The sequence below is a fragment of the Falco cherrug genome, chromosome 5 (genome assembly GCF_023634085.1).
Source record: "Falco cherrug isolate bFalChe1 chromosome 5, bFalChe1.pri, whole genome shotgun sequence".
In the NCBI taxonomy this organism is placed as follows: domain Eukaryota; kingdom Metazoa; phylum Chordata; class Aves; order Falconiformes; family Falconidae; genus Falco; species Falco cherrug.
Window position 1 is genome coordinate 31,450,346 of NC_073701.1, and position 24,052 is coordinate 31,474,397.

At 42.5% G+C, this 24,052-nt stretch overlaps 1 protein-coding gene and 1 long non-coding RNA gene across 2 annotated transcripts in view; both read right to left on the bottom strand.

The window, feature by feature from the left end:
- The window catches only part of APPL2 (adaptor protein, phosphotyrosine interacting with PH domain and leucine zipper 2), a 38,890-nt gene extending 22,404 nt beyond the window's left edge, over nucleotides 1–16,486 (bottom strand). Inside the window, exons 1-4 of the mRNA XM_055710567.1 lie at nucleotides 16,282–16,486; nucleotides 11,283–11,381; nucleotides 992–1,051; nucleotides 492–563 (exon numbers count right to left, since the gene is read on the bottom strand). Coding sequence (XP_055566542.1) covers nucleotides 492–563; nucleotides 992–1,051; nucleotides 11,283–11,381; nucleotides 16,282–16,335 — 285 coding nt within the window. The 5' untranslated portion in view covers nucleotides 16,336–16,486. The remainder of the gene's footprint in view (nucleotides 1–491; nucleotides 564–991; nucleotides 1,052–11,282; nucleotides 11,382–16,281) is intronic.
- A 2,620-nt stretch (nucleotides 16,487–19,106) lies between these two features.
- Nucleotides 19,107–23,846, bottom strand: LOC129736110 (uncharacterized). Its single transcript, XR_008732280.1, has 2 exons — nucleotides 23,419–23,846; nucleotides 19,107–19,445 (listed from the first exon to the last, which is right to left on the bottom strand). It is a non-coding gene; the product is annotated as an uncharacterized LOC129736110 (long non-coding RNA).
- Between the last annotated feature and the right edge of the window lie 206 nt (nucleotides 23,847–24,052).

Consider the following 24,052-nt stretch of genomic DNA (forward strand, 5'->3'; position numbering starts at 1 on the left):
GTAGAAGTGTTCAGCACACACAGCTGTAGTACCCCACCTGCCTTCAGCAGGCATTTCTGCCACCTCCCCCAGACACCTCTGGGTTATGCATGATCTCACAGCAACTAAACTGCAACTTTACTAATTTATAGCTGCCCTGCATCCATCCCTGGCAAGTTTTGGCTCAAACTGCAGTGTATAAATGGAAATGTCATTCTTAAATGAAATCTAATAAAAAATGGCCCCTACCTAGATGACAAGTCCTGCTTCAGCTTCTTTTCTAATTCTCCTACTTAGAAAATTCAGCTTTGCTCTGAGGACAGCATGTGGGATGAAGCCACAGAAACAGCTCTAACCATTATGAAAGGCTGATATTACCATAAATGATTCTACAAAACCCAGGCACAATCTAGCCTTCAGTGGAAAGGCTCAGAATCAAAAGGACAAAGCCCAAAAGAAAAAAACACTAATATTCTATAATGTAAAAATAGAATATTGGCAATTCAAATTACCTCGTCCACAACTTTTGAAAAGTAATGAAGAGTGGATATCACTTCTTCATCTCCTTTACCTAAGGCAAAATGCTGGAAACAGAAACACACATTTGGTCCATAAATCAATAAAGGTGAGTATAAAATACGTGTTTTACTACAAAGGTAACGAATGCTCCTACAAAATGCAATAAATGATAAAAATAAATGGAAAAACAGTAACTCATTAGTATTCTTTTACCCTTTTACCCTGCTCCTCTTGTTTTAAATGAATGGATTTTAGACAACATATAATTAATGCTTATTAAACTAATTTTAAAGTCATAGTCATACCATAGGAACAAACTGGCTTGCATCTTCATAAATTTATTAACTCACATTTTGCATTTTATTTCTTTTAAAGAACAGCCTTCACATGAAAACAAGTAAAGCAAATGAACTTGTGGACACCATAATATTTACACAGACTTCTTCACAAGTGCTGAGGCTGAAAAGAAATCCGAGTCGTATGTTGAACATACCTGCTTTTCATAAGCAAGGAGCTGCTTCGAAAGCTGCTGTGTGGCAAGACACATTTCATTCTACAAACAAAAGTGACATGTCAATAGAAATAATGAAAGGTCTTTAGCTCTGCTGTTACTACTACTTTGTTACCAGCTTCTTGACTGAATCTGCAACTACTTACACAAACATTCAGCTGTATGTAAACAACTAGTCCCAAAATACCTGCATAGGGAAGCAGTAACAACAGGTATGCTTCAGACCTAATCAACACACAGTTTCAATTTAACTGCTTTGAACAGAGGTAGGATTTGGGGTTTAGTTTTGGGTTTGGGTTCCCCCCCGCCACCAAAACAACAAAGCCAGAACAACCTCAAACATGTAAGCTGTCATACCAGGATAAGAATGTTTCATATTGGTACATCATCTTTCCCCAAAATGTACAGCAATGAAGAAAACCAGCAGATGAGTCTGTATATCATGCATTCAGGCTCAAGGAACGTACTGATGTAAATACAGTGCTTTAAGTTGATACAGAAGCACAAACCAGCACACAGATCTGTACTCTCATGACTAAACTGGACAGCGAAAGTACACACATCCTCAAGATGTGCTTATGCAAAGCAAGACTTGTAGTGAGGGTATTTAATTTTGCTTGACAGCTGGAAACAACAGACAACCATTTGGATACGTCAATCTTTAATCAATGTATTCCTAACACTTGTATATCAACTATTCTGTCCCCGATTTGTTAATAATGACTTACAACTGGAACAAAAGCAAAAGAGGATGGGGGGAACTGGGATCTGTCTTAACCCTCATCAAATCCTTCTCCTCCTCAGTAATGCAGAAAAGTAATCACTTTTAATTTAATTTAACTTCAAACCTTAACATAATCTGTTCCTCTCTCCAAACATGCAAGTTTGTAAAACTCAGAGCAACATCTGAACTGCTTTAATAGCACCCCTTATGCTGGGGCTGGTACAGAAAACCATTAAAACTGGGACAGAGTTTGTGTGCTCTCTTATTGTCCCTTGTCATCCTGAGCAAGCAGATCATGGCACAGTTAACCATCTGGGCCAGAGATTCTGAAGCACCATTTACTTTGGCCTGATTCCATCTCTGACTGACATACTGCATTACAGCCTTGTGCTTCTGCACCACCTTGGCATGCCAGGAAGGAGGGTTAATCAGGATAGCAAGGCCCAAACATTTAGCCAGAGTCTTAAGCGTGCCCAAGTGTTTAGAGAGAACAGACAGAGCCATGGTCTAGGTCACAGCAGCTGTATGTGAACACATGGCAGGAAAAGCTGAGTGAACGACTTCTGACCATCTTAAAACACTATGGTGGTAATACTCACTGGTGGCTGGAGATGGGAGAGCAGAGGCTTTCCAAGGTATAAACAAGGGCTCAGAACTGAGTTAATCTGGATCCAAACTCAGATCATGCGCACCCCATGATTCTTCTCACCTCATGGTGATGGATTAGTCTTGTCTCAGACCAATTAGTAATAAGCATTACACTTTCATGCAGTAACAACACCAAGGATTTGCAGGTTGGTTATGCAGACTGTGTACTTTTTAATATGAAAAAGCTTTACACAAACACTTGGCATTTAAGTATTTCCTGAGCCAGTGGATTGAAAAGGATGTTGTTCCTTATAATACATTAACAAACCTTGTTAAGGGCTTAGGCAAGGACAGGAATGAGCCTTAACTATCTGCCCCCAGGCTCTAAGAACACCTGAAAGACTTTGCCACTTTCAAAGTGGGAGCTAGCAAGCAATGACTTGATGACAGGAAGGATGAGACTCCTTGCATGTGGACAGATGACATTAAACAGGTTGGTTTGTATGTGTGTGGGTAGTGTCCAAAGTTGAATTTAAGAATACAAGAAGCAGCAGAGGTTCTTAGACCCGGGATCTTTTTCATAAACACAACCTCAAAATTAGAGCTAAGAATTGCAAGATTAAGTCCTCAGACAGCAACTGTGATACCACCTTTCAGTTGTACAGCTGGGTCAGGGTGAGAGAAATCTTTTGAAATAAACAAAGTGTTAGAAACATGCCTCTTTTTTCCCTTTTTGTTTCAGTTCACTTATTCCTGCAAAGCCTGCAGCTGTGGTCTGTTCTGAGTCTGTAAAATAAATCCTTCTGCCTTAAACTTGCCGACACTAAAAGAAACTTCAGAACAATGGGTTGATACCAAAGGCATCCTTTTCCTTTCTGTTAGCCATTCTCAAAACTTGTTTTTTAGAGACTACCAGATCCTCAATTTCCTCACCCAATATCCAAAGAGTAACATACAGCATCATTACTTATCTGTGTGAGACAGTATGAAGATAGGCAATACAAAGAAGCACCGCCCAGTGATCACCACTCCCCAATAGCAGTTTCCAGTATATGACAGGATAATGGAGGGACACATATGAGGGTCTCAAAGGGACTTAAGTTAACAACATCATAGCAAGTATATGATCAGGTGACAACAGTCACATACAGACCTCAAGCAGACATGCATGGCATGCTACTCCAGCTACAGAACAAATTGATGGAAGGGCCTGACAGAAAATTTACTTTGGAATTTTGGGCTGATTTTGGGACAACAGTTCCACACATCACTGATATCCCACTGATGCCAGCAGGTCACATTTTTCATTTATAGACTCGGTTCTTTGCATCAGAACACCACAAACTTGTTGGTCAATCTCTGCCCATGTGGAAGAGTTAATCCTGGGTCCTTCATCCTCCCTCCCAACCTCTGCCAGACTTTGTTCCCATTAGAGGTACAAAATCATTTGTTCTATCGCTAGGAAAAAACAAACCAAAAGAAAAACCACACACCAATCAGTTGTAAATAAATCAAATTAAGCTAGCAAACTGAAACACAGCTACATTGCGTAAGGAACAGGAAGCAGGCAAAGTGCTCTGCTGACCTAGTGGTAATACTGCATTGCTAAGCACACTAATCTGGGGAAGTTTGGTTTAATCCTCCTCCTATGTCTTCCTAATCAGGCTTCTCCAACCACCCCCATCCCTGCCCGGCTGCTAATCAGTCTCAAGACTTAGAAGTTATTTGCATTGCTTCAGTTGACAGATCCACTACATCCAGGCAAATTATTTTAACAGGTTTTAATCTATTTCAAAGACATTTTCCCATGGAATACAGCAACATTCACTCCCCTTACCCTGAAGTATCTGAAATTCAGTACACCACAGCAAAAGAAAAGCCACGATACAATCCTGACTGCCTGCTTCACATCTCTTCCACATTACCTTGACATTTCAGAATTCATCAAGCATTTATGGAGTGGGAGAGCTATTGAAGAGATGATTTATCAGGCAGAAACTCAAAATACTGAACAGAAATCCAAGTATTCTAAATGAAGGCAAAATTAACCTGTACTGGGCATCACAAATACATTCATTTTCATCAGATGGCTTTACTTAGCAGGCAAAACATCACTGCAGCATTAATGTAGAAAAGTATACTAGAAGGAAGGCTGTATGCAAACAGGTATCAAGCAATCAGTTATGATTACAGATATGTAGACTTTTTTTTCTTTTTTAACATCAGCTGGCATACTAAGGCATGCTAGCCCTAGGCATAGATTTTAATAAAGTTTGCTAACACCAGTGCACATAGATAAGGTAATAAAAGCGGTGTCCTGAATCTAGCATTAATCTACTAGAAATGAAAAATCAACAGATTAAAAAAATCATTGTTTAATTCTCAAGTTATTTCAGTACCTTGCCTTTAAATAAGTCAGCAAGAAAATGTCCAACTTATTTTCTGATCTAGCGCCAGAGCAAAGGCATGTGATTTTTCTGGGCTGATTCCACCTTCTTCATTATCACCTTTATTCACCAAGCTGTACATATAATCAGAAGAGTATGATTTTTTCATACCCATTTGTAACAAAATCTCTGCTGTTAACCATTTACCAGTGAGGCAGTCTATCCCTTTTTAGGGTCTCTTTTTGTATTTTTCCACAATAAACTCTGAGGGCTAATACACTGAAGTCCAAAGATATTTCTGTAGACAGTCATCTAACAGACTACGGATTTGAGGGCATGTAAAAGATTAAGCTGAGCTATAAATTAACTTCTAAAGACAGAGAACTACTCCAGCGTGTCCAGTTCCAATCCCAATATAATGAAGCTTTCTGCAAAGCTACTTTCCTACTCCAGCTAATGCTGGCATTTTTAAAACTGCAAGTAACCAACAGACAGAACTGCCAAAGGATTCTGCATGTAAACAAGTAAAATACTGCTAAAGGTATTTATTCACGTACCCTGTACCCTGTACGTGCAGAATGACATGTAATAAAATGTGGCTTGCATCTGGGAAAGCTTAATGCCTCATAAATGAGGAAAAAAAAAAACAACCCAGGTAGGTGGTTGAAGGAAGAGGTCTGTGAGGCATTTACAGCCTTCTATTCCTTTCAGAACTAGGGAACAAATTCACCTTCAAAACTAGGCACAGCAAAGAAAGAACTGGGTCTTGATACAACAGTTTTATGCAGCATGTGCATATCATCTTCCTACAAAACAGAATTTTCCATCAATCTAGTAAATGCAACAGCCCTACAGGCTTCGGTTTGCATATTAAATGACTTGGAAATGTGAATCTAAGGCTGAAAGAAGCTAAGCCTCACATGGGTGCTCAGGCTGCCCAGCACTTTATAAGATCAAGCTAACATACAGCTTGCCCTGCTGCTGATTCACAGCATGGCACTCAGTCCTCACAAATGTGAATGGTTCAGCAAAGGATCAACCAATAGCTTCAAGAAATAGAAGACACGAGTCAGAACTCTGCTGTAAAACGGCAAAAGCAGCTACAGTAGGATGGCTACTTCAGTAGAGTAAGAATCTTCAGTTTCTTGCAAAATTACTATCAGCAGGGCATCCATACATCTACACCTCCTTGTAGGACTCAAAGCTCCAGGTATCGCTTAGTGCAAAGTTAACCTGCTTCCAGGTATGGTGACAACTCCAACTTCACAGGCAGTATTAAAAACAACTCCCATGGTTTTGTAAATACATTCTTATGTGATAAGGCTCTGCTTACCTCTGTTAGCAACATATGGTGAATATGCCTCAGGAAGTACAGAGGCATATGATGCAAACTTACAATGAATATGAAACAATAATATATATGCTATTTCACAGAAGTCAGTGCTGACAACTGTAGTAAGTGTTTCTCCTATCTAATACTTTGTTGAAGCTTCTTTATGTGGAACTTAAAATTTACAAAACGCTCATTTAAACTTTAATGTTTCAAAAGGTTTGGGGAAAAAAAAGTCTTACCATTTGAAAAGACAACACAATGTTCCCTCAGACACAAAAAGCAAGCAATTAAAAGAAAAACTACCAGTGCTTACTTGTCAGTTCAAGCACAACTAATTTAAGAATTCAGAACACCTGGGGTTTGCTATGCAACATAATAAATATGAAAATACATGCATGCCCTAGACAGCCTGACACTTACCTACTGAGTTATAACCTAGTGAAGTCAATACATTGAAAGATGAAACAAGCAGCACTGCTGAAAAATGCTGACATGAGGTGTCATGAATTTGGGGACAGAAGTAACACTAGTATAAAGCACTACCTAAAATAGCCCTGGACAGATTCAAGCTGTCCTGATACACATAATGTGGTACATATAACCCAGGACTATCCCATAACCGTCAAGAATTTCCTTAAGAGTCTGGACATAAAAAGGCAGTGGGCCCCTGAGGTTGTTGCCATTTTGCCCATGTGACTCTGGAATCACAAGACAACTGCTCACAGAGACACAGATGCTGACAATTCCCATGCTGTTCTCTCTCTGGATGTACTGGTAAATGCAACATGGGTTTCTTTTTATTCCTCTTCTGCCATCACCACTCTTAGTACCCAGACAGATTTGTCAGGAATAATGAGATTGAAACCTCTTCCCAATGACAAAATACTGAACCTTATTTTCCTCTAACGTACTTAACTGTTTATCCCTTCTAATAGTAGAGACACAACAGTCTCCAGAGTTTCTAAATGGCATTTTGTTTCAAGTGAAGATCCCAGCTGAGCCATTTCTAATATTATGATGAAGAACTGGAGATAACAGTAAAGCTCTGAAAATAGTTTACTATGGCAGTGGGAAGTCAGGAACAGAAACTGGGCATACTTTGCTCATACACCGCTCCAAGAGCCGCAGCGTGCAGCTTAAGCAAATGAAGTTCTAATAGTTCCTGCTAGCTGCATTATGTATTGCTCAGGTAATAGAATGTCCAGAATGATGAACACAACATTCACAGAAATCAGACAGCAACAATGCCAGATTCAGCACCAGGACTTGCTTGCAAGGACTACAGGAATAAACTCTGCAAGGAAGACTTCCTCTATAAGACCACAGACATGAAAACTACTTCAGGGTACCGCAGCACAGATGGGAGAATCACAGCAGGAAGTACAGTTATGTATGCACACAGATGTGGTTTATTTGATGAAGAAATACATAAATGCTTCACTATATTTACACACATGGCCTTGCCAGATCAGCTAAACCTCACTCCTTGACCACAGCTCATACACTTGGTTCCTGTGACTTCTTAATGACCGCATCATGCACTGCATCTGCCTTGTAGCACTGCAGTCTGTTTTTCACTGAAGAACTGCATGTGAGAAATAGTCACCACCCCATCACACCTGGTGTGGGTGCTCAAAGAGGTAAAAGCACTGTCCTGGTCCTGCACAGCAACCAGGGACTTGACACATTGAGGGCCTTGCAGCCAAAGGCAATCTGCCAGCAGTGCATCACCCAGCTGCAGCCTAGTGTTATCGGGTCTTCCACATCAAGTGGCTCCAGGTGCCTAGGCAGTGTATCCACTGCTACACCCTGCAATGCCTCCGCCCTGCAACAAGATGCTGCAGATCCATCCTTCCACTCTTGGGACAAAGGTTTGTCATTTCAAAGGTCTGCCTACGTTGTTTACTGAAGCCCATCCCAACTGATGCACCATCCCAACGACTGTCCTACTGTCATCAGAAAAGTTAAAGGCATGCAAAATGGTCCTGCTTGAATACATGTTAAGTCTGAAAAGTTAGGTTCCCAGCACCTAGCAGAAACCTGTAGCTTAAAAAAAAAGACGGGAGAACAAAAGGCACATTCAAAAAGTTCTCTACTTTCGTAAGTGTTTTAAAAAGCTCTGGGCAACTATTTCTCTTTCTCACATTCCTTTCAAACATGCTGATCCAAGAGTTTAGAGCAGCTTGAGCTGTCCATTTACAAACTTACTGCTCTGCACATGAAGCAGTGTTCTGGGACAAATATATGCATATATCCACATGGATAACTTGCAGCATGCAGTTGGTACTAATTGCTACTCCCCTGAGACTTCACACTGCATCCTTTCAGAACCATCAACCCTGTTATTTGATCACAAGCTGCAGTGGCTTGAATGACACTAAAAACTGAGTTTTCATCAAAACGAACACCAAACTTCTAGTAAACTACTAAAAAAAATATTGAAAATATGGTTGAGATCTGGGAAATTTTAAATTCAGAAGGTAGTTAGGAAGAAAACAAGATTAACATTTTTAAACTGTCTTAACTCTTTTGAGGGGACAAAAGCCCCAATTTTTCAATACTGTGGACTGGTAGAACCCACTGCTGTTTTGTCTGACTGCCATGACTGTGATTCCAGCCATTTTTACGGTCACTGCTTCAAAGTAGGTCAGTAATTGTAATACCTATTTTACAGATAAGGAAACCAGAGCAGGGAATGACAATGACTTGCAAAGACAAAATTCAAGTCAGGAAAACAAAAAGGCAAACTCAGAACCTGGCTTCTCAATACTCTCAACTTCTACACTCTCTCTACTAAATCACATTCCCTCTTAAAATGCGTTGGTAGCACTTCCTAATATGCTGCTATTGAAAGTGTCTCCTAACAAGAGCAAAAGTTGATTTTCTCTCAAGTTGTGATTAGGTCACACAGAAATATTACACACAGATTCTTCTTAACTGTCCATTCATGTTTAGTGGACAACTCAGTTTCACACTTCTCTTTCTACAGCAATTGCAATCATAAAATTTTGTAGTAAGGTGTGTGCCTCAATTTTTGAGGGTGAATCCAGTCAGAAAGTATGTTCTCCTTTGAAATATTCAGAAATGGCACCTGGAAAGAACATATTAATATATGCAAAGTTCAGTAAAATTAGGCAGAAATCAATGTTAGCCTATACAACACCTCCATTCTCTTGGGAATTAACCACCATATATGGCTGAATTAAAAACTTCCATTATTTTTTATTTTTTAAAAAATAACAGAATTTTGCCCCAATTTCAGTGTATTATTTCAAGTCTCATGCAAAAATATCAAGAACTTGTAAAGTATATATAGGAAAGAAGAACCACAAAAGGTTTCTTTTCCACTTATATAATATGATCTACTTATGCTTTACTGCAGTGTCTTTTTTTGCCACTACTGGATTCTAAGATCATAAACCCAAACTGAAGTCACAACACACAGAGATTCCCAAGGAATTAAACAGCAGGAGCAGCAACATGAAGAACACTAAATATTGAGCCAGTGTACTTGGTAAAGTCCCTAACATCAGCCACCAAACATGAATTTTCCTAAGGCAATGGCAGCATAGGGTGGTGCCCGCCTCCACATCCTTACAAATTTTGACTGCTTTGCACCTCCCATCTCAAAACAGCATCAAACTCTCATGAGGTTTTTCAAGGAACACATCCCATTTTTACAAGTGACTGAGTATTTAGTGCAAACTAAAGCAGGAAGCAAGTGGCCAAGAAATGCTGGGAAAATGAAGTAGACTCAGTAGCACTGCAAAGTACAGACGGGTAAATGCGCTGAGACAGTGAGAAGAAAGAGGAAATGTCCTAACTGTGGGGCAACAGAAATGGAGAAGGCCAAAAACTGAGACAAAGAGGCCAAAAAACAGCAGACAAAGCATTTTTTCATGAATCACAGGCCAGAGTAAGCTATCCCTAAAATGCCATCCTAAAAAGGCATCAGCAGGGGAAAGTGACATGTGGTCCACAAGCTGGACACTTCATATTGATTATGGTCAAACCAAACCCTCCTGACTTCCTTCTTTCATCCATTTCAATCCAACCTGCTCTTTGGTCTCAGATTTCTACCATCCAGCATGCCCAGACTCTTGCTACTCTTCAAGCTCTGTGACTCTGATTTCATGTCACCCCTTCAGCCCCTGACTATGCACTGTACTGTTTTCTAAGCATCAAGCATCTAAGCTGTGCTGTAAGCCTCTGATTGCGCTGCATTTGCACAGGATCCAGGACACGAAGACTTTGAAGCTCTCCAAAGCTGCATCTTCCAGGTGTAGGTAGCTAGATCCCAGGCAGATGGCTCTTTCAAGGCATATTATCAGTCACCCAAAAGAGCAATCCCACCAAATTAACACACTTCTAGTATTATAGCTGAACTGATTCCTGATAACATAAGAATCAGGTACTGAGTCTTCCAATAAATTCAAAATACCTGCAATCTCATCTCTCTGTCTCCTCGGATTTACCAGTTCAATAGAAGAAATGTTTTTTCTAAGGAACTCAGGTATGTAACCTACATAAATACTAGCAAAGTTCCATGAGATACTGTGCATGTCTTTAAAGACCTAGATAGGGTACTTTGAAATATCTAGTTTTATGCACATGGGAATCCTAGATTCACTGAAAATCTCTCTGATTTAGAATAGTATTTTACAAAGCACTGGATGTAATTTACCTTACAAGTTTTACTTTCAAAGGGATTTAGTCATCTAGGTCATGTAAGTACTTTATAAAAAGTGTTATTTTTTTCTGCTCCTGCTCCCATATTTTTCACACTGACTACCTTAGGTACTCAACTTCAGTATGATTCAAAGTGTACATTCTCTTTGTAATGAAGGGACATAGTCCGTTCCTTCCAAATGGTGAGTCGCAGCATCAAAGTCAGATGCCTAAAGTCAGTGTGAATACTTACTTATCTGTGTATTGTGTCTACGTTCAGGCAAGTGATTTTGTCAAGGCTGGCCTTCCAATGTACCATAAGTCAAGGACATAAAACAATTTTTATTTCATTAATTGTTTGGAGACAGACAAAGCAGGGAGTTTTTGCATGCATATCACCTTTCTGAACATCAAAGCAGGAAGAGGCTGAGATACCAGATGGAAAACATCTGCAACTCATCTTAAACCACAACAGGTGCAGTTACTTGGCAACTTTCATGTACATAACAGCATCATAATAGCAATTTATCTTCTACTCCACATCAAACAAAAGAAACACAAATAAAAAATTACCTGAGCACCATAGACTCGCTGCATTGCCTGAAGCAACTGGTTTGTATATTCAGTAAGGGTTCCTGCATCTTCTTCGAAGACACTAAGCAAAGACCGAGTCTTCAATAAAAGAAAAAAAAGCAAATGGTTTTAGTCCCAAGTGAAAATATTAAAAAGAATCATAAATGATTGTAAGTAGATGGTAGCAAAAAACACAAATCAGAAATAAGCCTTTAACACTGCATGATTCTCTTTATTCAGAATCTCAAAATATGTAGAAATTAGTCCTCCTATTATGGATAGGTAAACTGAGGCAGAAGGAAGCAAAGTGATAAAATGCTATGGCCAAATTCTGACTCCCTGTTTCTTGCTTTAACTAATAGACATTCCTTCCAAAATAATCAGGAATGTAAAAAATCCTGAATATCTGCCTGCTGACTACAGTAATCCAAACCACGTTAAGGACTGGGTCAAACACCACTGCTTGCTCACTTTACTTCTCTAATGTCAGACTGCATTAAAAGCACCCCTTTCCATGAGACAATTTACAGAGTATTATTCACTCTCAACTGTCTTGAGCAACTCTTAAAGGGCCACTGCCAAAGCCAGCTGATGTAATCGACCCAAACAATTGAGCGTTCATCTACAAAAACAGGCATGGAAGTAATACACCCACTCAGAGATACCCTGTACTTTCTCCATTCTGCTAGCCCACCCTTGTCAGCAAATGGGGTGAAAAAAAAGAGCATAATGATTTGTGTTATCTTAAAGACATGAATTCCTTTGGTTTGTTTTGGTGAATCGTCAGGCACAAAGAATTACATTGCTGACACAGCTCCTGAGACAGGACACAAAGATATCTCGGAATAATGCCGAGCTCCAGAATTTGCTAGATCATTGCAATAATGAAAGTGGGACGGCTGTCCCTTTAACAAAGTCATGATCCATCCTTAGTCCTAACTTTGGTAAATCCAATCTATTTGATGCTAACTGGCAATGTCTTTCCATCTGTACAGCTAACATATGACATTAATTAGTTTCATCTGCTTATGTGAGGGGCATGCATAAACTCCAGTACTTTCATAATCACCTCAGTCCTGTAACAGAGCAAAAGCTTTATCTATCCTCCTATTATGGGAATTTCCTATGTACCTGAAGTATCCAGACCTGAATCCAGGAAATTTATTTCCCCAAGATTTAAGATCGTTTTAAGAATGCTCTGCTGTTTTAACAGAAGGCACATGTACTTCCCCAAGGCATTTATTCTTCTCTGCAAAACCCTCTACCCAGACTTTATATTTGTCCTGAAAAATTCAAAATCAGCATCCTTCATGTACCCTGGTCTACGATCAACTATCACTTCATCTCTGCCGAGATGTATCTAAGCCAGAAATTAGTGTTGCTCAGCAGTTAAAGTACGTAACTCGGGAGTCAGTCCTTGGGTTCTGTTCTATATGCTGCACGGGAATACTCCTATACTCTGAGTAACTCGAAAGCTCTCAAAACTTCAGTCTACTAACATGCTAAGCTGCTACAACACTTCCTACCTAAGAGTCACTACCAGTCATTGCATTTGGGAAACTTGTTTGAGATCTTAGCATGTAAGGAGATACATAATAGTGTACTGTTTTCAAATAAAGAGTACATAAAAACTAAAGAATGGAGAGAAGGCCAATTCAATGAAATGGATACCAAGAACCCAAACTCATAAAAAACCTTTGTGCAGAACTTCCCTACAAGGACAGTGGCAGGATTTTGAGTTTTCCACACTAAGATAATTCAGTAATTGAGAACATACTGCTTTTCAAAATTATCTGGGTTTAAATGTTTTATCTTAAACGATGCATTAAACCAAGCAAAACTAATGTCAACAAACTATCTTTTATCTAGACAGTGCTCATCTTCCTTGTTTTGTGTTACAACAGCACATGAAAAGTACTGGGTATGAAGACAGTTAGTAAAAAAAAAAAATCTAGGGAAGGCATAAACAATAAAACTTCACACAATGTTTTATCAAGACAAATCTCAAGCCAAGACGAAGAAGTTATAAAGAAATTGCCTGAAGTAGGCTCCAGATCAAACACTTCTGCATGCTGGAAAAGTTTTCCAAACACAGGAATATCAGCTACATTCTTAAATCTTACTAAATTTTTGCAGGTTCAGTTTTTCAGATGTCTAAATATGGGTTGAGGTAGACCAGCTCTGGGAAATAATTTCTGAAAGTCTTGGCCTCAATTATTAGCACATTGTTCAAAAATAATAAAAACAATAAATGATTCAAACCATTTGGAAGTTATTCTTGGAAACTTTTACCTTTAAGAACACCATTTTGAATCACTGCAACAAAATACCAGCATGTGTATATTTTCATTGTTGCTGTTTTGACAAATTCTGGAACAGCAGCTAATGCTGCTGAAATAAACCAGTGGTCCAAATATTAAGCTAACATTCAGGAGGCCTCATTAATAGCACCATTATCTTGGCTTCTGGAAACAGGAAAAAATTCTCTACTTACTTGAAAGTATTTCCCTTGTTTTAGCATGACTGCTTACGTAAATTTCTCTATTTTGTGGCCAAACACCTCAAAATTAAGACACTTCTTAAGGCCTTTTTCAGCCAGCGCTTGGAGACAAGTCAAGACAAAAGAACTATATTGTTGCAGAGAGAGAAATCAAGTTTCAGAAAACTGATGAAGAAATAACTGGCCTAATTCTGTCTTGCACGTAATTCACATACTTCACACAGTTTACGCGAAGTGAGGTTATATCCTCATTTTACCATCCCTTTCATTACTGTAAGTGAATGCACAGGGCAGAGGAGAAGTAGGTCACTACACAGAAGTAAATGATCCCATAAGCTGCTACACTGTAAGTTCTGTGGGACAGAGACTGCCTTTTTGCTTTGATTTTGTAGCACTTAGCTCACAGGGGTACCCTGTTGCTAAACAGACAGAAAAAAACACATCCCTGTTTCATTGCATGAGAAAATAGATGTTAGCAACACTGGGCCATTACAAAAATTAAACAACGCCCCTCCCTTCCAAAGCTCTAGGACTTGAACAAAAAGTAATGACCAAATCAAGCCAAAACATCCTGCAAATACTTGGATTTATGCACGGCTTGGTATTTCCAGTAATTGCAAAGGAGATGTTAACAGCCTTCATTTCAGGTCAGAAGAAAGATGAAGACGTCCAAATTCAATTCAGTGCATTGTTCAACTGCTTTCAGTCAGTGTTACATTTTTAATCATTGAAGGAAGTGTTGACTGAAGAGGTAAATGAGTTCACTTATCCTGTGTGTCAAGTTCTTCAGCTCCAGAACGCAGTGAGGAGGTTAATACTAAAAACATATTAAATAAATCTAGTACATTTTGGCAAACTGTGGAACACGGAACAATTCAGGCTGGCAAGGAACTCTGCCGGTCACCTTGCCCCAACTCCTGCTCAAAGCAGGGCCGACTGACATTACAACAGGTTACTCAACACTTTTTTCCGTCAAGTTTTGAAAGTCTCCAAGGATGGAGATTCCACATATGCCACATAAAAGAGACTAGGAAAATCATTCTTACTAGGATGAGAGTTCATGGAACCACAGAAAAACAGGGTAAGAGGTGATCAAGATGAGCCCCAAGACTAAGTCCTGACAGGTGCATGTCCAGTCCTTCCTTCAAAATGTTTCATGACAGACTCCGTAACACCTTTTAGCAATCTGCTCCAGAGCTTACCTATAATTTCTCCTCCTGATCCATCAGCTGATGAGTTAGGGTTACAACATGGAGATAATTGGGAGCAGGATCCATGATGATCCACCCTGCCCTCTCTTCTTTCCCTCCTTCACCAATAACTTTTGTGTCTCTACACCACACTTCATCCTCAAGTGCACCTTCCCCACCCCTCCACAAAAGTACCACTCTTTCCCGTTCCTCTCTTCCACCCAAACTTTCTTCCTGCCATCCTCCTTTCCCAGCTCTCGAGGCCTCACACGTCTCTGCCCCCTGCAAACATCACAACATGGCGTGTTCTTCACTGCGGGGTCTCCACATCCGCAGGGGTCACTCCTGCAGCTGTGCCGCATCATGGCCCCCAGCAATGAGGCACAGGGAGCTACAGAGCCAGGCACAGTGCTGGAGTGAGGAGAAAATCACCCTCCCGTGCCTGCAGCTGGGAAGGGAAGGGCAGCAAGCACCTGTCCTCCTCTCTAGGACTCCTCCAGAAGGAAGTCATCTTTGGGGGGGGGGGGCACTTCACCTCATCTACCCTCAGAGGAAGCCCCTGTATCTGAACTACAGCCCCTGGGGTGCCTCACCACGAGAGGAAAGGAGCAGGCACGCGGGTGGTGACATTCCTTCAGCCCACTTTTGTCACCAGGGCCAGGTGACTCACAGCGCAGAAGTCTCCTTTCCCCTCAGGAACGTCGGTGGAAGCCAGGGCACGGAGCTATGCCTACCCATCCTTCCCCAACACACCTCGCCTCGTCGGGGCAACCCTTACAGCGACCGAGTGCACACCGAGGCAGGTCAGCATGAGGAAAACGCCAAGGAGGAGTTCCTCCGGGGGAGGTGAGGAGAAAGGGCGCTGTGCCCCGGCCTCCTCACGCCATGCACCCCGCGCTGGGGTCCAGCCCTCTTCCCGGCGGCCCCCTAGGAGCAGGCACGGCCTGTTTTTCCCGGGCAGATGCCCAGTAGGAGACGAAAGCCTTCCCCCGACGCCACACGGGTGCCGTTTACCTGTTTCACAGCACCTCGGCTCCCCGACGACTCCGACAGGCGAAGTCACCCTGACCCACTCCGGCAGCCCGCCCCGCCGCCCTGCCCTGCCGTCCCGCACACCTGCCGAGAGCCCCCCACCCGCCGCAGGACGCCGCTCCCGGCCCCCCCGGGCTGCTCGCCCTCACCGCCGCGGCCGGAGCCGGCGGGCTGCCCACCGGCACCGCCAGCCCAGGGGCGTCACGCCGGCGGGTGGCCGCGCTGTCCCTGGCGGCCGCGGCGCCGGTGCGCCCCCCGCCCCGCTTCGCGCCGCTACCTGCGGGCTGTCCTGCAGAGCCTCTTCCAGAAGGAGCTTGTCGACGGCGGGCATGTTGGCGCTGCGGCGCGGCCGGGCGCGGCGAGCTGGGTGCGCGGCGAACGCCCGCTGGCACGCCCCGGCGGCGGGGCTCGGCCACGTCCCTCCCCGCGGGCAGCGGGGCACGGCGGCTGGCTGGTTCCGCTGGCGGGGCGGGGGCGGCGGCCCGGGGCCGCTCACTCCTCCCAGTTCCCGTCCGCCGGAGGAAGCGAGTCACGGGGAGGGCCGGCGGCGGAGGGAGCGCGGCAGGCGGGGGGTGGCTTCCTGCCGCCATTAACTGCGGCCTGGCCGGCGCTGCGGCGGCCTCGCCCGTGGGGGCGGAGGGCGTCCCTTCCCCTCTCCCCAGCAGCCGGTGGCAGAGGCTGGAATGGCCTCACGCCAGGCCCGCGCTTGGCTCCGTCCCCTGGCCAAGCAGCGTGATGGGAGGGAGGGATGCAGCCTGTGGGATGCCCCCTTAGCTGAAGGAGATGGCCCAGGCTGTGAGGGTGGGTAGGTGTGATGGAAACCAAGGAAGATCGCGTTCTCCAGCCTAGGTTTGTGTGGTATGAGGACCCCTGGCTGTGGGCGAGCCCTTGGCAGCCGCCCTCGGGTGCACCCCAGTGCTGGCCGGGGGCTGCTGGCAGGGTCAGCCAGCTCGCCCGAGCCTTGGGTGGCTCAGGGAAGCACCCCTGGGCCTCAGCCATTTTCTAGGACCAGTGGAGCAGCTGGCTGAGGCGGCCCTGCATACCTCATTTGTGGCATCTGCATGCATTCTTGGTTATGGGCACTCCACAAGCCAGACTGGGACCGCAGAGTGCTCCCAGCAGGTCAGTCCCCGTAGAGCCATATCCCAACACTTGGCGGGTTAGGAGGGATGTGATTAAAGCTACTGGCCCTTCATGCACAAAGCCATGTTCTTATTACTGTCTCACTGCTGTCTAATTGCGTTTGATAACTTCAGCATTTGGACATTAATTTAGATGCTTAGTTGAACAGAGCTGGTATTTTCAGCATAAGCAGAGTCTTGCTTTGATCCATAAGGATTCCATTATGTTCAGGTTTTTGAAGGGTGGCTACTGTTTTTGGATGCCTCTGTTGAAGAGTCCAGTTACTGATGTGCAGAGCAGTTGCTCCGTGTTCAGCAGCTGTAGTTTTTGTTGCACCAGTGTGGCTTGAGACAAATCTCGCTTAAGAAATAAACGTTTCTGAAGAGTTTAAAAAGGATCCTGCCAATTAAACAGAATATGCAACAATAATGACTGTAAAACAATGTTACAGCCTTCAAAGAAATGTCACAGTCTTCAGACAGCTCATGTTGCTGCCTCCTTTTAAAAGAAGAAAGATAATTTTTTAAAAAAACAGCTTTTGTTGTGAAAGTACTTCAAACATAAGCATTGGCCTGCTTTGCCATTGCGGTAAGTGCCTGCTCTTTGCATGTAATCCCAGTGGATTTTTCCAATTCTGTCATTCTTAAACAATAGTGAAGATTTTATGTGGTAAGAAAGGTGATTGCTAATACAGATTTCTTTTTGCTGATTAAAAGACTACACAAGCAGGTGGCCGTAGGAGAATTTTGCAGATCAGCTGGATAATTGTTTGCTTTAATTATGTATGAGAAATGATCATTGGACCCTGTAATTTTGGCTAAGATATTTCTGTGCGTCTGACATTGATTGGTATTGCTTCTGAAGCTTGTGATAAGACCTTTAACCCAATGTGCCAAGCCTGCCGTGGTATAACTGCTCCACTGGTCCTGGAGCTGGACTCACTGTTCCAGGCTCTTGAGTAAGAGCAAAGTTCTCACGTTCAGTCCACTTTTCCTGCCTGAATAAAGACACTGAACCATAATAAAAATCACTAGCTAATACCAAAAATTCCAAGTATGACAGTATGTATTTACATAATGAGAAAACAAAAATAGATTTGGTTTTGTTATAGTAATGTTGTTTCAGAGAATTTTAGAACATTGGAAAGAGGTCTACAGAATATGAAGTAAGGCACTAGCTGGGCATTAGACTTAACAATCCATGACTGCTTCTGAGCCAATTTTGTCAGTCTGTGTTAAAGTCTATATTCTCTTTCTTAAGAGATTTTGTAAAAATTATTTTAAATTCACTGAGGAAGATAAGACCATGCTTTATCAGATTTTTTTGTATCTGCTCAGGGTATTTTTGAAAATTTCCCAAGTACTTCTGTTACAACTCTGCCCTTTTCTTTCCCCTTCTAGTCTTGAAATCGTTCAGCAACAGCTCTTCCCCATTGGGCTGAAGTATTTCCGTCACCAAGAAAAAACATCTGCCTGGTTTGTGTTTTCATTTCACATTGTCTTCCCTCCCAAGAGCTACAGCCTTTAAGCTCATATATTTTCCTTCTTGATGGCTTTGTTTAGTCTAAGGTTCCAGGGTGGAAGCCTGTTGTCATTCCAAACTTGAGGATAGCTATTTCCAAAACAGGTTCTACTGGTTTTATTTAATAAAACAAAAAGCACTTTGGTAACTACTGAAGAGTGATGCTTTTACTATCTGTCATTCTTTATTGCATCATTCCTTACACAGCAATAAACCTGGTGGATTGCTTATTTATAGTGATCAAAAAATTTTCATTGAACTTTCCCAGTACAGTCCAGGTGGTTTTGAATTTAAAAAAGAATCTTGCCTATTAATAATTGAAATTACCTTTTCCTTGGATTACTGATAATTGCAATTAATTTCCCAGTCATCTGGTTTTTTATTAGGTCTCAAGAATTATTCTTCAGTCTTGGTAACTCGAAGTAATGTTTCTAAAATAATTAAAATAACTCATAGTACTACCACCAAACAATTTGACAGTTTATTTGTAGAACAGGAGTAATATTATTAAAAAATTAAGTATGTGTATAGGCAGACCTTTGGGTAGGGGGTGTCTAAGCCTTTGACATGAGATGGTGCTACCTCTGCGTTGTATGTGTTTTGGTGCATGGTACCAGTGCTACAGCACTGGGTTGCCAGGCTTACCACAGCATGGTGCAAGCAGCCTGGCCAGTCCCACTCCAGGTGGCGTGGCGTGCTTCCAGGGCACTCTGTGATACCTGTGCTGCATCTGGTACCCAGGGTAGTTTCTTTAGAGCTGTCTGGGTAGCTTCACAGTGTACAGTGTTTTATCCCCATCTGGAAAAGAAGTGGCACGGCATTTATTTGGTGTGGTCCAGGAGCTGCTCGCAGCACTGGGCTAACAATACTTCAGTTCCTGTCTTCTAGATCTGGGTATTGAATGCAATGCTTTGTTACTACAAGAAGTCTTGCTAGTGAAAAACACTCTCAACTATTCTTCAAAGTCAAATTCAATGGGAACATTGTACATATGGAAAGAGAACAGGGAAACAGCAGACACCTAGCAGACTAAAATCAATCACCTGAATGTTCAAAAAAATTGTCACGGCAGTGTGAGCTGAGCTGGAGAACACTTCCAGTAAGCAGGCCAGTTAATTTTTATGTGCGTATTCTGTAACCTACAGATGACCTGATTATGTTAAGATAAATACCTCTTAGAATGTGAGAACTCAAGGTAAAACCCCTGGAATGGTCAAAATGAAATTGATACATACTACTTACAAAACTAGTAAGAATTAATAGTATCAAATAAGATCAATAAATAATTGAGCATTGAGTATGAAGTAATTTGTTATGTGAACTGTACTGTTTCTAAGAAAAGATGGTTCCTTTCAGCAAAAGCCTGAATGTAGCCCAAAAATCTCATGGTTGAGAGAACGAACAATTTTAAAGGAAAGACGAAGGAAGTTTGGACTCATCTGTAAGCTTGAGTTTTGTCTGATGCATAAATCTCTTGGCAAAGTGATGTAAAATCTTCCAGTACTACTGCAGTTTTGCAGAAATTGGTGCCTCTTTGAATGTGGGGTTTTACATATGACAGTCTTGTTCCTATTTGAGGCTGGTCAGGAATATTCCTTGGTAACCAGCCAGTCAAGTGTGGTCCTCCCCAGACTGCCTTTGCTTATGTGACAAAAGGGACCACAGCGTGAGATGGCAGCTGGGGACTCTGCCTTCTGCAGGACTGGGGGGTCTCAATGCCATGCTTCCAGGTTTGCCCAAGTGCTTTTCCACCTAACTGCCCAGCAGCAGCTGGGGGCTGGAAGCAGCAGTGGTGAACCTGGTTGGTGCTGTGCATGAGTTAATAAGCCCTGCCAGCTTTAATTGGCCTGTTTGGAAACAAGGCAGCAGTTGTGCATCTTTGGCATAATATAATTCCAAATTTGATAATCCACCCAGTATTAATGGAGAGCTGACTATAATTATTTTTTCTGGTTAGACTAGTTACAGGGTAAGTCATATTGCATTGTGTTTTCTTTCTCATATGTTCCATTGTAACTTTAAAGAACATATTGCATTATATTTCCTTTTTGGCTTCATACCTTATGCTTCACAAGAAATTTCTCATCAGTAGCGTGCTAGTCACATGTTTGCTAAGTCAGCTGAGTCTGTTTATGCATTTAACACAGTGTCTAATTTATTATTCTTCGTACTCAGTAACAAAGAAATCTTTGAACTACAGATGACTTTTAGAGGTGTAATAATTTACCCTAAGATGTGCAGCTGTCCTGCATAAATATAGAGGGTATATTAAATGATAGTAACAACAAATTGCTTCAAATGCATTCTTTACAAGTGAAAGATTTGAAAAAGACTTTAATTACTCTCATTACCAGAAGCATTCCAAAACAATTTTTAAATAGTATCTGAATAAATTACTGGTTAGATTAATAATAGGGCTTCTAATGTACAGGAGAACTTGTGGACACGTAGAGGAGTATCTTGTGATTTTGTGTATGACCCACAAGATAATGCCAGGCCGAAATAGAATTCCACTGAAATTATTAATTGCCAGTGTAACCAAGATACCGTGTTCTTTGTCTTAATGTAAAACACATGGCTTTGTTTATTTCCATTAAACACATTAGTAATATGCCAAAACAGATATGTACAGATGTACTGACTAGTGGGATGAATGGAATTAAAATCTTTTTGAAGGTGAAGGGTGTAACTGCCATCTTTAATTTCATGTAATTTAAAGACAATTAAGTTCCCTCATGTAAGCAAGTACAGCAGCAGCCTCCGTCCAGATCCAGAATAAGAGAATGGTTTCAAAAGCCAGAATCTCTGATGACAGTACCGGCTAAAGGTATTGCCACCACTTCCTCTTCCCTGTGGTACATGGCCTCCAGTGGTGTTGGCACAACTCATTTGAGAGCCTGCCTGATGAAGGCATCTGATTTAAGTTTGCATTTGCTTTGCAAGGAACAGGAGCAAGCAGACAATGGGTGGGTGGGTGGTAGGGAAAAGCACTGAAATATTTTAAGCTAATATAACCTTTTGTCCACACTTTTTGCAGTGCATGTGCAAATGCTAAGATACAGGCTCCTCTCCTTTTAGATGTGCTTTCTGTAATGAGTTGCTCCCTAACGTAGCAGAGACTTCTTCTGTTTAAATAGGAGTTTGGGGATATCTGAGGTACAGTGAAAAATGTTACTGCAAACTACAAGTGACAGGAAGAATAATACAAGTGCAAAGAAATGCACATGTAGTATGATTCTGTAGATTAAAATAAGAGCTATATAATGCCTGGCATATAATTGTTTTATGAAATGCTAGTAAGTAACCTGTTAGGTATAAAGGTTACCAAGCATCAGAATACCATGTTGCAAATGCAGGTTGAATCTGCAGGTAGGGCTGTCAGTTTAGTGTCAGAGGGAGCATTGACTCAGAGCCTTCTTTTATGGTCTTTAAAATACAACATTAATGCATATATCATAAGCAGATGCACTTAATGTTGTTACTGTGTCTAAAGCCAGCTTTTGGCCTCATTTTTTTATCGTGAGATCACCTGAGCCAACTAGGCCTGCACTCTGTGTTTTCTTCTGAACAATAAAATTGAAAAGCTCATGTCGCTTAACTCTGATCACTCCTTTTGATTCACCTTCCCTTGGCATCTTTCTGTGGCCGATTAGGCTAAAACGGCTGAATGATAAAATCATAACACTTACATATAGCAGTACAAACCCTAAGGCCTATTAGAAGTCCACAAAAGTCTGCGAGCATTATTATATCCCTTTTGGCCTTCCCGCTTGCTGTTTGGGCTCTATTTGTTCTGCGTACATAGGGTAGCACAGGGGGTCCTTTTCCATAACCGAGGCTGCTGTGTACTACAGGGGCCCCAAACGGCTTCCCTCGTTGCTTCCCCCTTGAGCAGTGCCTGCCTACGCTGCCCAAGGCAAAAGCAGAGCAGGACGTGGTGGTGCCATAGGGTGTCATTCTGTGGTTTTAGAGGAGCAGCAGAAACCCCAGAGGACGATGCAGAAAGCAATAAGGAAGCTCTAGGCAGCGCCCAAATGCACACTGATACCACAATGTGTTTGTTTCCTGACGGGGCGTGACTTCTCCAGGCAGGCTGCCAAAGCAGCATCACCAACATGTGTGCACAAGCAAGTGCTGGCATACCAGGAAAATACATTGCTGCATTGCTGTCGGGACAGAAGGTGGGATGCCCCCAGTGTAGCTCAGCAGCAACCATCTCACTGAGCTCTGTGTTCCTCCACAGTGCCCAGATGCTTCCAGCTTTGCACAATCAGACCAATTTTTCTTCCTGTGACATTCACTTAGATACAGGGGTCCTCAAACTATGGCCCGCGGGCCGGATACGGCCCCCCAGGGTCCTCAATGCACCCCCCGGTATTTACAGACACCCCCCCGCCCCCCCCGCCGGGGGTTGGGGGGGGGGAACCAAGCAGCCACAGATGACTGCCTGCCACTGCATCCGCACGCCGGCCCCCTGTTAAAAAAGTTTGAGGACCCCTGACTTGGAAGTTCTTGGGCTGTCTGGAGAAAGCCAAATACTGGAAACCCTTTCCTGTCATATGACTGACCCTACTGCTGCAAAGGCAGGGCTTGCTGAAAAGCTAGAATTACGCAGCGTGTGCACTGAGACACTCCATCCAGCGTTGCTGCTGGTGGCAGATCATCAGCCCGGCACACTGGTGACTTGCCTTTGGGGGGGGCCAGTCAGGAGTGTAAGGGGAGCAGAGCTGAATGATTATAGTAGAGATTGAAAGCCACATACTGTTATTACCTTTCACAGTGTTGTAGCTCTTAAGAGAGTCTTGTCAGATGCGCTGGTCTTACAACATGGGTACGTGTACGGCCCCTGGGAAGGCTGGCAGCAGAGCCAGGCTGCCACTGTTAGCAAAATAATTCTTCCAGTTGGCAAGCCTCTCTGTTTTCCCAGGATAAAGGCCACTGTGAGCAAGGTAGAAGCAAGATGAATTCTCTCCCTGGGCCGTGGGCAGCTGGCTTGCTGTGAACTGCCCGCCGTATGTGACTGCTCAGGTACCTCACATCAACTTCTGCAGAATTTGCCTTGCAGCGGAGAAGCTGCCCTGCCTTTTTGCTTTCCACCACGTGATTTGCCATGCAGGCAGGTCTTTTGTAACCCCTGTAACAATGCCATATGTTACCTGTGCATGTGACTACCTGGCTCCCGTCCTGCAAACACAGGAACTTGTGTTTAGCCTGTCAAATTCCTGGAGATTAATCAGACAATAAATGCTGGCCAGATGAGTAAACAATTTTCCAGTTCTTTCAAATTAATTTATGGTAACGCATTGCTTTTCTTTGTTTTTCTTTCACTATTCAAAAAGAGAACATTTAGTTCAAGGGTCACATACAGTCATTATCTTTAAATACAATGCTTATGTTTACATAAG